The following is a 13196-nucleotide window of genomic DNA, read 5'->3' on the forward strand; positions in this document are numbered from 1 at the left end:
TTTTGCTTACAGATTCTTTGCAATTAGCTTCATGTGGGAAATTCATCTATTTCGTTTGTGCTTCGAAGAACTTTTGCAGTGACAGTACTGTAATGTCCAACTGCAAATCATCTTCTTCCTGACCTGATTTCTGCCTCAGTAATCACATAGACACTCCAAGGATGCTTTGAATTTGTGATTAAAGGTGCTTATTACTCACAAACCCGCACATTCATCCTGTTTTCCTGACAACAGACTCACACATTAAATCATCACCTTCAAGACTTAGGGACTCAAAGCAGCAACCAGATTTTTAAAATAGGGCCTGCTTGTGCATTAGTTTCTCATTTCTTACCTGGGATCCTTTACTGCCATGATAATAATTTTGTTATGAGGCAAGCATTCAACAAGCATTCATCTCAGAATGGCTATTAATGAAAATTATAATTTCCAAACAAATGTCACTATTTATTTAGAGTGAAAGAACTGTGCCTTAATCATGAGTTTCTGGGCAGACTAATAGGGTGACAGTTTTTCCTATAAAGAAATATTCTTAAACTACCAGTATTGTTAAATGAAAAATATTTTGAGGTGCCTTCAGGACTTGTGTGAGGCAGCCTAAAGAACCAGCCCCTTTCTTTGAGGGTGTTGTGATCTCAGTATGCAATGACTATTTTACCTTCACTTTTTTTATGCACTTGCTTATGGAATGGTAGTATTTTGGGATATCCTTTGGGGATGGTAATATTTTTGGTTATCCTTTTGAGATCATCAAGATTTGAATACTTCGGAGTGGCTCTTTTTCTGTTCATCTGTTTGATTTGTCTTAGAACTTGCAAAATATTTTAAGAAGTCATCAAGCTCCTTAAAAGAGGAAAAGTAAAGGACTCCAAGCCAGCTACATCTTCTGGAAGCTGACAGTTCAAAATCTACTGTTAAAGAAAAGTAATGAAAGCAAAAATTGCTGAAAGTTTCCAATTGCCATGTACTGGTTCTTTCTTTCCTGTTTATCATGGACTACCTGGCACTGTAACTACTGTTGGATGGTCACTTCACATAGCAGGTATCAGGAGAAGTGGAGATGACACAGCCTGGTGGTCAGGTCCATGTTCACTCCCTGCTGCAGCACACAGGAAGAAAAATCATTCCTAGGTCTGTGCCAGACTCCCTCTATATCATTGCTGTCAGAGGCTGATGTCGTTTGAATATGATGTGTCCTTTCACCTGGTATCTCCCACAGTGGCTTGGATTTCCACAGTCCCACCCTTCTTCCCACTTTGTTCACAAGCAGAATGTGGAATGATGTGTTTGCCATGGCTGGTGCAGGCTAGGCAGATGTCTCCCCAGATTTTAATGCAACAAGTTCAGAGTCCTCTATGTATCTTCCATTTATCTGTTCATTGCTGGAGTCACGGTGGTACAGGTAAACGGGGACCTCTGTGATTGACGTTGCAGTGTAGGAGGTAGATCGTGTGGAACAGTGTTCTCGGCGCCTTTGGCCCCACTGGGTTTTGTACTGTGTCCATTGCCTCTTCAAAGCTCCTTGTACCTGTCAAAGAAACATGGAGTTAGGATGAGGCATTATTTAAACCCTTATCACAATTCTTAAATTTGCTGTGGGAAATTAAAAAAGAAAGAAAAGAGAGGGAGAAAGAGAGAAAGAGAAAAAGAGGGAGAAAGAAAGAGAAAAAGAAAGAGAAAAAGATAAACAGAGAAAAAGAAAAAGCTTCAGGTCTAGTTCCTTCAAGTTCAGTCTGCCTCTCTCTTCTCCTTTTCTCTTCTGCTCCAGAAGCAGAAGAAGTTGCTTGTCTCTTGGCTTTAACTCCCTCCATCTACCCTATGGCAGCACCTGAGTTTCTGCAGTTGTTGCTGCTTACAAAGAGTGAGTATGGCTTAGCTGTTCCCAAAAGAGATAAATGGGGAACAGATTGCTGCTCTAGAACGTAGTAGCATGCTATGGCAGAGGAGGGAAGAGGAAGGAGGAATGGGGATTAAAGCCCATCTAATGCTGCAGCTGGATCCTTGCCTCTTGAATGCATTGTGATCTCTGAAGAAACTAAACCTTAAGTAAAACAGAGCATGAATGGAAAAGCTTAAGTACACTTCAAGAGCCTGCCAGGGCTAATAAGGAAAGAGTTGGAGGATTAGTACAGATAAACAGGGATTTGGTCTGGTAATTTAAGAACAAGTTCTGCGCTGGCAAAAAAATAGCATTGGTCATAGCCTTTTGTATAGAAGAGAATTTCAACCTTTGGACATTCAACTTGGAATAAAATATTTTCTTTAACATTTACATTAAGAGTTATATATGGTGCTAGGATATGACTTCAGCTATTCAGTCTTGCCAGGCAATAGGAGCCCTTCTTCAGCTGCACATTCAGGCATACTGGCACGTACTAGCTCCTTCCCAAAGGAAGCACTGAGATATGAGCAGTGAGTGGGTAAACTCTGGCTCTGCTCATTCAGGTAAGTGATTCCAACCAGCAAAATGTGAGAATAGGAGCAGTTTGCCTTAATAATCTGCTGTAAATGAGCCCTGCTCCAGAGGAGCGCAGGTGCAGGTGAGGCACTCTGATGACAGGAATGTCTCAGTTTCTGTGCTCCTGCTGAGTTGGATGTTGTATGTCATTTTTGCTCAGGGAGTAGTCTGAAGTCACTCTCCAGGCTCTGTGCAGAACAATATCTTTGATTCATGTAGATTAATCTAAAGTAATATTTCCCAAATCTCCACAATTCTAATCACTTTATTAATATGTATATAGTAAAATGTTATCTACTCACCACCCACAGCTACCGACAAGAAGCTGTTTAATGCCATGTAAGGACAAGGCTTCAGAAGGAATTGCTATGAATCTGAGATGTTTACTGAATGTACAGCAGGACTACACAGCATGCCAAGAATGGATATTTCAATTGCTTTGGCTTTTTATTTTTAATCCAAGACACAATCCGAGGTATGAGGATTGATGCTATAAATCCTGACTCATGCAAGTATTTGAACTGATTCTGGTATGACTACTTTCTTGAGTAAACAAACATTTCCTTCCCTAGTACTTTAAAGCTAACTGACAATTATATCCATGCACATTTTCCAATAGTAGCTCTTTTTTGCTATTGTTTAGCAATTACTGTGTGAAAGAGTAATGCAGTTGCCACACATGATATGGAAATAATACATGAGGTAAACCCTGCAAATATCTTAATCACTTTAAAATTGCCTTTTGATGTCACAGTGCTCCTTATGGATGTTTTAGTTAAGTCACCCAAGAAACTGTGGGGAGGGACTGGAAGAAGAAAACTTCAGAAGGATTAAGTCAGAGACCTTCCCTCATACCAGGCTGGGCAGTGGCTCCTGCAACCTATGGCCGAACAGAATGAGGGTAATGCAGAAATCCTGGCTGTGCACATCTGCTCTGTCCGGCTGCAACCATCTCTCCAGGGCTGCCACTGCTGCCATTAGTGGCTCCAGACACTGTGCACCTCTGGCCATCAACTTCGCCCTGAAGCAGTGAGTGTGTTTGCATTTCACGGCCGTTCATCCATTCAGGTTAATCTCAGAGTCTTTAGTGAAGGTGGCATGAACACTGTCTTACAGCTTTCCTCTTGCCCTCCTATTCCCCCTTCCCCTGCCCCCTGCCCAGACCCCAAGGCTTTGATTGCTCTTGCATGGGGAGAAGAGCTGCTCTGAAGGTGATGAGCTCCTGCTGAGACACAAACCAATAATGGATAGTACAAGATGCACTCGAGTAAAACAATGTGTTAATCTAGGTTTCTGCCATGATTCCAAGGATCTCAGATGATAATAACTGAGTGCCAACTAAAACTGTTCCTGCAGGGATTTTACATGTGTAAGCACCATTACTGAAAGTCACATGCACAACCAATAATGTGTGAGTGACCAAGGAGGCTCCTGGGGACCAGGAGGGGCAGGGTGATGCCTGCCATGCTTTCTGATGTGGGAGCTGATGGAAGAAAGTAAAGACTTAAGAAATGAGGAGTTCATTTACACTGCTGTTCAGGACTTAAAAGTTTTTTCTGTTCTCTATTAGCCATCGAAACCCCTTTGGCACTCAAGGTATGTGGCTGTTGGGTTTGGTTTGGGTTTTTTTTCCAAACAGACTTTCCATTTTGTTGGCCAGCCTTGCTGTCTAGAAGGAATCTCAGGCCTGGAAATATGCTCTGGTGAGCAGACTATTGCAGAGACCTTGTATCATCTGCACAACACTGTTGTTGTTGGGCAGTGAAACAGCAGTGCTGCTGGACACTGAGATATTATAAGTAAAAGCACAAGAAGATCTGTATTTTTAAAAGTTCAAAACAAATCCATTGCTTATGTATTCTTCCACATAAATGCAGGCACCAGTACAGCTTCTTATTATTATGGGTACACTTCTTTCTATAGATTGGCTCATGGTATAAAGTGAGCTTGGTGCAGTAGTAGGTGATGAATGCACTTTAAAATACTGCCAGGTGGTACTGAGTTTAGCATTGTTTGACCTGGCTAAAGTTAACATATTTCAGGCTTGAAGTTAAATATGAGTATCTATGCTCTTGTGGCACTAAAATTCATCTCCCTGCCCCACACTGAATTTTCTCTTGAGAAACAATTTTAAGCTCTATGGCAGCAGATGGATACAGCAGCTTGGAAACAATCTCTTACCATGACTGTGGCTTTGGTCTATGTCATACTGCACACAACATGACTGGGAGAAAATAGCTCAGCTCAGGTCTCTTTGGAGACTCAGAGCAGTGCTCCCTTTGGAAGGAATTAATGATATCTTGGTATTAGTCTGTTGCTGCTCCTCTGTAGGTTTTGTGCTTTATATATCTGCACCTTGTGTAGCTGCAGGAATAAATGGGACTTGGAGGAAAGGGGTCATAAGCTTTTCATCCTCTCTTCTGGCACAGGCCCCAGCACAACTGCTGTAATACGTATTCTTGTTGATGCTTTTTGGTAAAGTGCTGATGCAAGTCAACTAAACTGTCTTTAGTCTGTATTACAGGGATGCCATTTTTTGACTCTCTGCCCACCTTAATGGGTAATTCTAAAAAACAAATTCCTTATTGTCTAAGAAATAAAATTTCCTATAAGAAAATAATGAGAGGGTTTCTCAACATCCCTGTCACTGACCAAGTTAGATAATCTGCAAGTCTGAAGAAGCTACAACAATTTTGAAAATGGGTGTAATGGAGAAAAGTACACAAGCACCAACAAAGATCACTCTCAACATGAGTTCAGGGAAACTTGAATCCCCATGGCTGTTTGTTCTTACTGCTTGACATAGATTAACACTTCTGATCAGCCACTCCACCAAAGAGCCATTAATCCAACCTGCAGTCTGGAACAACTTTGCCTCAGGGGCTTTTTTTTTTTTTTTTTTTCTTGATTTCTATGTGAGAAATCCTGACCTTAAAAAGGCCAGTGATAATCCTAAAAGGAGTGAAAATAAGCACATTCCTCCACACTCCTCTGCCCTGGCAGTGCTTCTGGGGATGGCATCTGTCAAGGGCAGGGGGCTGAGGGCAGCACCTGGCTCTTCAGGACAGATCCCCAGAGATCTCTACTGCTTCTTATGGGACATTGTGAACCTTCCTGCTCTACTGGGGCAGGAAGTGAAGAATTTTTCTCTTTTACTTAGACCTCAGTCTCAATGTTGCAGATGGCAGAGTCTCCTGCCTGTACCTCACTTGGTGCCATATGCTTTGTACTGGTAACTCTCCTGATTCACTTGCTCAAAGCTATTCAGGTCACGCTCTGGACAAACATTTAAAAAATGCACACTGTGTCTTGTGCACAGAGAGTAAAGACTGACTTTGTGTGGTGACAAACTTTGTAGCATGATCTGCTCCATTTCTGTGCTAATGAACAATGAAGTGACTATTTTTCAAGTTCTGTTCATTTGTTGTATTTCACATGCTTACCTCACCATTGAAGAAGCAGAATATAGTTGCCACAAGTAAGCCCTAAGAGAAAGGACAAGAAAAGAGTTTTGAGACCAGAATATATAAATGTATTTTGGTGTTGTTTGGAAATTTGGACTTGATGGATACAAGACAAAAAAATGCTAGTCCACTTGCTCTGCATCACAGACCACCTAAACTCTCCCACGTTCACAATTTCATTATTACACTGATCTTTTGTCTTTTCAATATGTTTTACCATTTTCCCTCTGTATTACTAGCATTTATAGATTATTTCAGCTATGAAGTTATTTTTATACAAAAGGCCTAGAGAAGGAAACTTAAATGGTATATAAGGTAGTTAGATACATAGCTTACACTGGAGTACCACACTGCCACTGACATTGCTGAAGTCCTACATTCTGCCACTCATTTGTCAAAGTGCAGTTACCTAGCCCCAGGAAGGCTTCAAACTGAACTGGATGTCAGGATAACTGAACTTTTACGTGGGCCATCAAGATGGATTAAGAGGATCTGAGAAGAGGCATAAGTGGTCAGAAAAACAGGAAAAAACCCCACGAACACAGAGTGCCATTCAGTTGTGTAGTTATTACATTGGTCCATGTTCTAAACCACACTTACTCTTATTAAAATGGCATTAAAAAGCCTCATTAGGAGCCAAATGCCTTCATTCAAAATTACTTAAAACAGTTATTATAAACTAAAAGTATGGCAGCTTGTGAAATTGAGGGGAAAACTGCAATACAATATCTTGTGTTCCCAGGGACTGCTTTGAAGAGTTTTACAGCTGTATCTTTTTTATAAATCCCAGTTCAACAGACTACCAGTTAAATTGTAGCTAGCACTTTGCAAAATGTCTTGGACCCGTATGTGTATATTTTGGTCCACAAATGTATGGTAAGCAACAACTGTTTTAATGAAATCCTTCTGTATTAGGGACACACAGGCTGGTTTGAAAATATGCTAACCACCTGAATTCTGGCAATTATTTTATTCCAACAAATCTTCTCTAATGTGCAATGTGTGATTTGACATGACTTCAAATACAAACACAGCATGTGAGAGGAGGAGAAAGGGTAGACACAGTGAGAAAAAGAAAGTTTATTTTTATGTTTTGGAAAAACAGTGAGTCCTCTCAAAAAGCTTGAATCCCAGTATAAAAAATGCAATGTACAATAGGTGAAGCATAGACTCTGGCTTGAGAAACACTACAAGGTCAACAAAAACTCTAAAGCAGGACTTTGTCAGACCACACATTCTTAGACCAAAAATTTATGCAAGGAGAGCAAGTGCATCATTTCCCAGGGCCCTTATATTGCTTGTTCTCCTGTGCTGTGTGTGCTACATCAATTGGCACAGTCTTGCAAAACATCTGTTGTTGAACTGCATGGTACATGGTTACAGCAGGGGGTCTCACTATTTTGCTAAAGTGTGTTTTCATTAACAGCAGTCAGCCCCTATGGCAAATGAGATGGATCTGGATCTCCTCTGGGAGCAGAAATGCTCGAAGGACAGGCCTTGCAAGGCACAGCAGATATGAGAGACATCAGGAGGAGAGAATGAGGCAGAGAAAAATATTTTCAAAGTCTGTTCTTCAGTGAGAGTGTTTATGGGGAATCTGGGAACTGCAGTCCACCTAAAGGCAGAAATTGAACCTGAACTATCGAAAGGAAGCCATTCTTTGTTTCAGCTCCTGTATATTATTCAAATTCTTCTGTTACACTCTGCAATTGCTCTACATCTTCTGTTGGAGAGTGTAGTTCCCTTAATTAGTATTTTCTCCAGACAACTTCTGACAGAAAAGTTAAAGAGGAAGCTATGGTGGTGTCTCATATCCCTTCAGTCACTTTACTGGTCTGGACTGAGGTGAGAGCAGATCTGGCTCCTCATTATTTTGAGACCATGGATGTTGGACATCTGGGTGAAGAAATTTTTTTCTAGTTTGTCCCACATACGTCTCATTGCTCTTCTTCCACCACCAATGGTTCTCTGGGCTCTGCCATCGAGATTTCTATTTCTATTTTGAGTTCTATTTCTTTAATTTTATATATAAAGTTTTGTCCATAGTTCAGAGTATTTCAGCTGTAAAGCTATAGACATACCAGTAGCAGACACCAGCTTTGTGTCTTCAGAGGCAGCAGGGCGTGGGGTTATTAATTTACAGTGTCTTCCATTGAAGTTCCAGTAATTTGTTCAGGTTAAAAGAAACAACTAAAAATACATATGCAGATACTGCAAGTTTACATGGGTTGCTGATACTTCAGTTGTTTGTCTTCTAGATATGTCTCTATAAAACTAACAAGTGTATCTAGAGATGCTTATTTCTGTTATTCATTACCATATCTATGGCCTTAGTCTCTGTCCTAGTGACACACTGTTGCTGTTTAGGCTCTGGTGGGGTGATATATTCATTATTGACGGTAGAAGATGATGGCACAGGTAATTGTACAGATGGCTAGAATATACAAAAAACAGCCTCTGATTCTCTGTACATGCTTTGGTCCATGTCCATTCATTTCTCACTTCTGGATCTGAAAGTCCAGGTCCTTCACTGAAGTGTTTCCCATTTCCATCTCTCTCATTCCAGGAAAGATATAAAGCTTTGAGAAAAACAGTATTGTGATCCTCATCATCTTAATTCCCAGCACATTCATACAGTATCTCTGTGGTAAATGACTGCATTATAAAGTAGTTATATATGTTAGGCTGGGAAAAAAAAAAAAAAAGGCAAAGCAAAAAATGTGTCTGTACAGGTTTTCCTACCACTGAGGTGAGAGATTGTCACAAGGGCTGAAGATGGCAGTTTACCTGCTGCAAAACGAGGATGATATCAATATGATATATTGATATACAAAATAACCTTTACACAAAGGTGGCCTCTATGGGCTGGATCTTCCTCTCTGGCAGAGGCCCCTGCAATGAACTGTAACATCAAAGATCTGAAGCTGGGATAATGGGATGTGCTCACTGGTAGCTGACCCTCTGAGGGAAGCTCAGCACAGCATCCCAATCTCTTTGCAACCTGAGACCCCCCCCAAAATGATCACTGGCAGAGGTGCAGGCAGGTACTGGGGGTGTGAGGCAGGGGCCACATCCCTCCTGCCCTCTCCTGCTGCAGAGATTAATGCAGTCAGGAAACAAGGCTGCTGCTGCTTCACTCCTTTGCAGAAAGCACCTCTTTGCCCAGCTCCACCATATAACCTTCACTGTGCAGCACAAGGGGACTTCTCAGGCCTTTCAGTGACAGATACGTTTTTATGCCAGACGTGTCTGAGGAACCTGCACATCCTGTGCTGTGATGTTTCACACCCTGAGGAAGACTGCACCTTTCATGTGCTTTCAGCTTCTTCTAACGGGCTTTTGACAGTCAGGTCCTCTAGAAAACTTTGCAACTTGCTGGCTGTTCTGGAGTGCAAATGTTTGTTTAGTGGTTTCTACTTTATGAGCTGTGTTAATAAACTAACTGCAGGTTCAGCAATGCACTTACAGCAGCCCACTCAATGCATGTTATTCCACTTAAGGGCTCACATATCTTTGTTTTTTTACTTTTTTTTGCCTGGTGCAATCTTCACTTCAGTCCAGTCTGGAGACTGAAGAGCTGATATTGGTGATGGTGAGGGGAGATGCTAATCTCTGATTTTTTTTATTTTTTTTTTCCTTTTTTTTCCCTTTTTTTTAACCATTTACAGATCTACTCTACAGATCTGCTAAGAAGAATCTGGTCTATGTGGTGAAACAGACACAAGATAATACAGGGGAAGTAGACGTACAGTGTTATTGAATTGCTCATAAAGTCATATAAAAAAAACCCACTTCTGCTTAAAATGGTGAAGCATTGATGAGAGTACTGCAGAAAGAGCAGGACAGTTCAAAACCAGACTGGCCTCTGTTATATGAAAATGACTTGAGCAGAGGAGACCTAGCAAGTAACATCTTGCTGTATTGTTTTCCAACTGAAAAAAAAACAACATTATTTGAAAGAAATACCAATACATCATTTTTTTGTGGGAAAAAATTATTTCTCATCCATCATCTTAAATACTCTGATTTTTACAATAGACTGCAGTGCTTGTTTGTACCATTTCTGTGTACATGGATGATGTAGCTAATATACTAAACCATTGTGTTCACTTAAACCAATGATGTGTTGTTGAAAAACTGTCTGTTTCTGTTACAGAAAATGCATAAAAATGCAATCATTTAACCAGTGCAGCAATGGAGAATATATTACATTTTCCAGCAAAAAAAATAAATAATTAATTGCACCCACAATGCTTGTATATGATTGACGTGTCAAGGGATGCAAAAAGTAATAGACTACTGCTAGGGCTGTTTATGAGAGCACAATAGCTGGCAGGGAAATAACACAAGCTAATACAGTATCTGCTAATTGCATAATCAGTCCGAGAAGAAAATGGGCACCAGAGAAGTGACTATGTAGCTGGTTATCTTAAATACGCATATAAGAAATGTCTGGAAAGGATTAAGAATATTTTAGAATACTATTATCAATCCACCCTAAGTAGGAACGGGAGTGTCACAGCTGCAGTGAGCAGGGCAGCTGCACAGCACTCCTGAAAGGCCAAACAGCCTTACAGGAAGTAACAGCAGTTACCTTGCTGAGGTGTTGAGAGCTCTTTGGTGAGGCCTGCACTGCTGTCCTGGCTGGGGGACAGCTCTGGGTGAACTGTCACCCCTCACCATGCCCCAGTAGCCTTCTCTGGGTATAGTGACAGTGGGGCAAGGGCAGCTCCCACCATGTACCCACGCCAGCATCCCCAGAACCATCCCCACTGCTGGAACAAGACAAAATGTATTGGCAGGGGGTAACTGAGGTCAGTCAACAAGCCATGGAGAGACCCCCATTCCCAACGAAACCTTGCCTCCTTGGTCCTTCCCTCATCTGATCCCATTCTTCAGAACAACAGTTTCACAATACTTTGGTTTTGGTTCCCTTTTAACCCCTGTTTTCTGACTTTCTATTGCATAACAATCATAATTAGGATTATTAATGAACATAATTAACAATCTTTTTGTCATTCTCTGACAATCCCAAAGAATTTGGAAGATGCGTTAAGAGTAAAATGATTACTGTAATGGTCTATGTTATCCTAACTTGCTAAAACTGTAAGCAGCTTGTCACCAGAAAACTTACTTGGAGATACTCCTTTATAGCCCTTGAAACTGAAGGAGTGACAATACAGGTAACCACAGAAGAAAGAGACTCTTTCCTTTTAAGCAGCACTGCAATATGAGATGGCATTTACTGCAAAAACAGATCTATAACTTCAGTGAATTCCATGCAGGCAGTAGCATGCACAGCCACAGTTTTGAAGGGATAAGAGCAATAAGCAGAAAATAGAATCTAAGGTGACAGGATGCATACATTTCGATTGCATTATTTATCACTTCATCCAAGGACCAAAGCACCACTGATTTTTCAAGCTGGTTTCTTACCACAACATTAAAATACTTCATGCATTTGGCTTTTGTATGAAAGGAAACAAGAAGCGGGTCACTGTACTTGCCCATGTTGACTGCTACTCACAAATGCATTAGAAATCTGCCTTTCCCAGGCAGTATAGGACTGGATATATTACAGTCAGTGAACCAGATAACCAAGCAGTTGAAGTCACTTAAAGGAAAACAAACTAGCCTTACTGAATGATCACCCAAGCTAAAATTCCTACTATATAACATACCTGGTAATGCATTAATATATGCATGATGTAGTCATATATTTCTCCAGCAAGTCGGTTTTCTGGTCTCCAGGGAATAATAACAAACTGGATTCCTAGCAAGGGCACCAGGATTAAAGTAGCTCTGACAGCTTTCATATACATGTTGGACTCAGCACGGTGGGTGTCTCTCAGCTTTGTCACCAAAACACGAACAATGTTAAGCAAAAAGAAAAAATTGACCTGCAAAAGCAAAGCTATTAGAGGTGAAAGCATTCAAGCTAAACAGACATTCAAAATAAAAATACAGAACACATAAATGTCAGGAATATATAACTCCCTATATTTATCACAGCTTATTATGTGCAGCTGCTTGGGAGTCAGGCCTTGGAAAGAACCTTGAATGTCTTTAGAAAAGAGATGTTGAGCTGCTCTACATGCTTCCCTTAGGAAGTCTGCCTGGATGTTTCAGGCAGGCAGGGATCAGTTCTGTGAAGCACTGACTGTTTTGATACTGATGTGGGCAAACTTAGGATTTCCAGGGAACTACAAATCTCATTTCCATGTCTAAAGTTTAAACGGAATGGACAAATTGCTGCCTAGGAGTAACCATGTCCCTCTTCTAAATCTGAAGGTCACCTAGATGTCTTACTTCAGTCTTCACTGAAGGTGTCTGCAGCCAGGTGAGACAAACCCCAATATATATGGGACCTATGGGGGCACAGTTTCTCTGAGGAACGTGCTCCAGTCACACTTCAGGCTTGTGTATGAGCAGGGAGTGACAGCTGCTCCTGAGAAAAACCCAGGCTACCCTTTGCCTCACCAGACTGCATGGACTCCATGGTGCCCTACCCACAGGGAAAAGCTAACATGTGCTGTCTCAGGGCAGAAGCACCAGACAATTGAGAAAGTTTTATCTCCAACCCTTATGGTCAACTATGTCTCAGCATGCTGATACTACTCAGCATCTCATCTCATTCATTTCTGGAAATCTGACCCCAGCTATGTGTGATCATCATATGGAAACCTGCTCTTGACCCTCGCTTCACGGAGAGCTTCTGGTGGGTTGTGCTTAAGGAACAGGAAGGGCAGATCCAGGTTGGCAATAAGCCCAGAGGGTACCTGTGGACACTCAAGGTATTACAGGCTACCTCTCCAGTGTACCCTGATCACTCCTTTCCACTCTATTACAATGGTATCAGACACTTATTTTTCTGAAGTTCATTTACTTTTTTTCAGATTATTTTGTTAAATCAGTATGTAAACTGCACAGCTCACATAGATATTTAAATAGCCCAGATTCCATAGATATGGGAAATTTCAGTTGACTCTTTCAGAACAATAAAACATGAATCAGTAAGTTTTAGTAAAGCATTTAATCACTTCTTAACCACTGAGAGACCTTTCCACTGTTTTGCATTTGTGTTCTACTGGAAAAAAGGAATAAAATATTACTTCTGAAATCCCATTCAGCATTTAATCTAAACCCTAATCTCTATTCTCCTCTGACTTCACTCACTATACTTAACCTTCACTTTTAGGATTTCTGGAAGCAGCTGTGAAAAGCTGAAAAAAGACTTTACAAAGGTAAAACTCCTCAGCTCTTCTGAGTCAGTC

At 40.9% G+C, this 13196-nt stretch overlaps 1 protein-coding gene across 1 annotated transcript in view; it reads right to left on the minus strand.

Annotated features, from left to right (window-relative positions):
- Positions 1-1306: 1306 nt before the first annotated feature.
- Positions 1307-13196, minus strand: part of CALCR (calcitonin receptor) — a 62327-nt gene continuing 50437 nt past the window's right edge. Inside the window, exons 10-12 of the mRNA XM_010001577.1 lie at positions 11604-11822; positions 5902-5943; positions 1307-1528 (exon numbers count right to left, since the gene is read on the minus strand). Coding sequence (XP_009999879.1) covers positions 1307-1528; positions 5902-5943; positions 11604-11822 — 483 coding nt within the window. The remainder of the gene's footprint in view (positions 1529-5901; positions 5944-11603; positions 11823-13196) is intronic.

This window comes from Chaetura pelagica, unplaced genomic scaffold, assembly GCF_000747805.2.
Source record: "Chaetura pelagica isolate M959 unplaced genomic scaffold, ChaPel_1.0 scaffold127, whole genome shotgun sequence".
NCBI lineage: Eukaryota > Metazoa > Chordata > Aves > Apodiformes > Apodidae > Chaetura > Chaetura pelagica.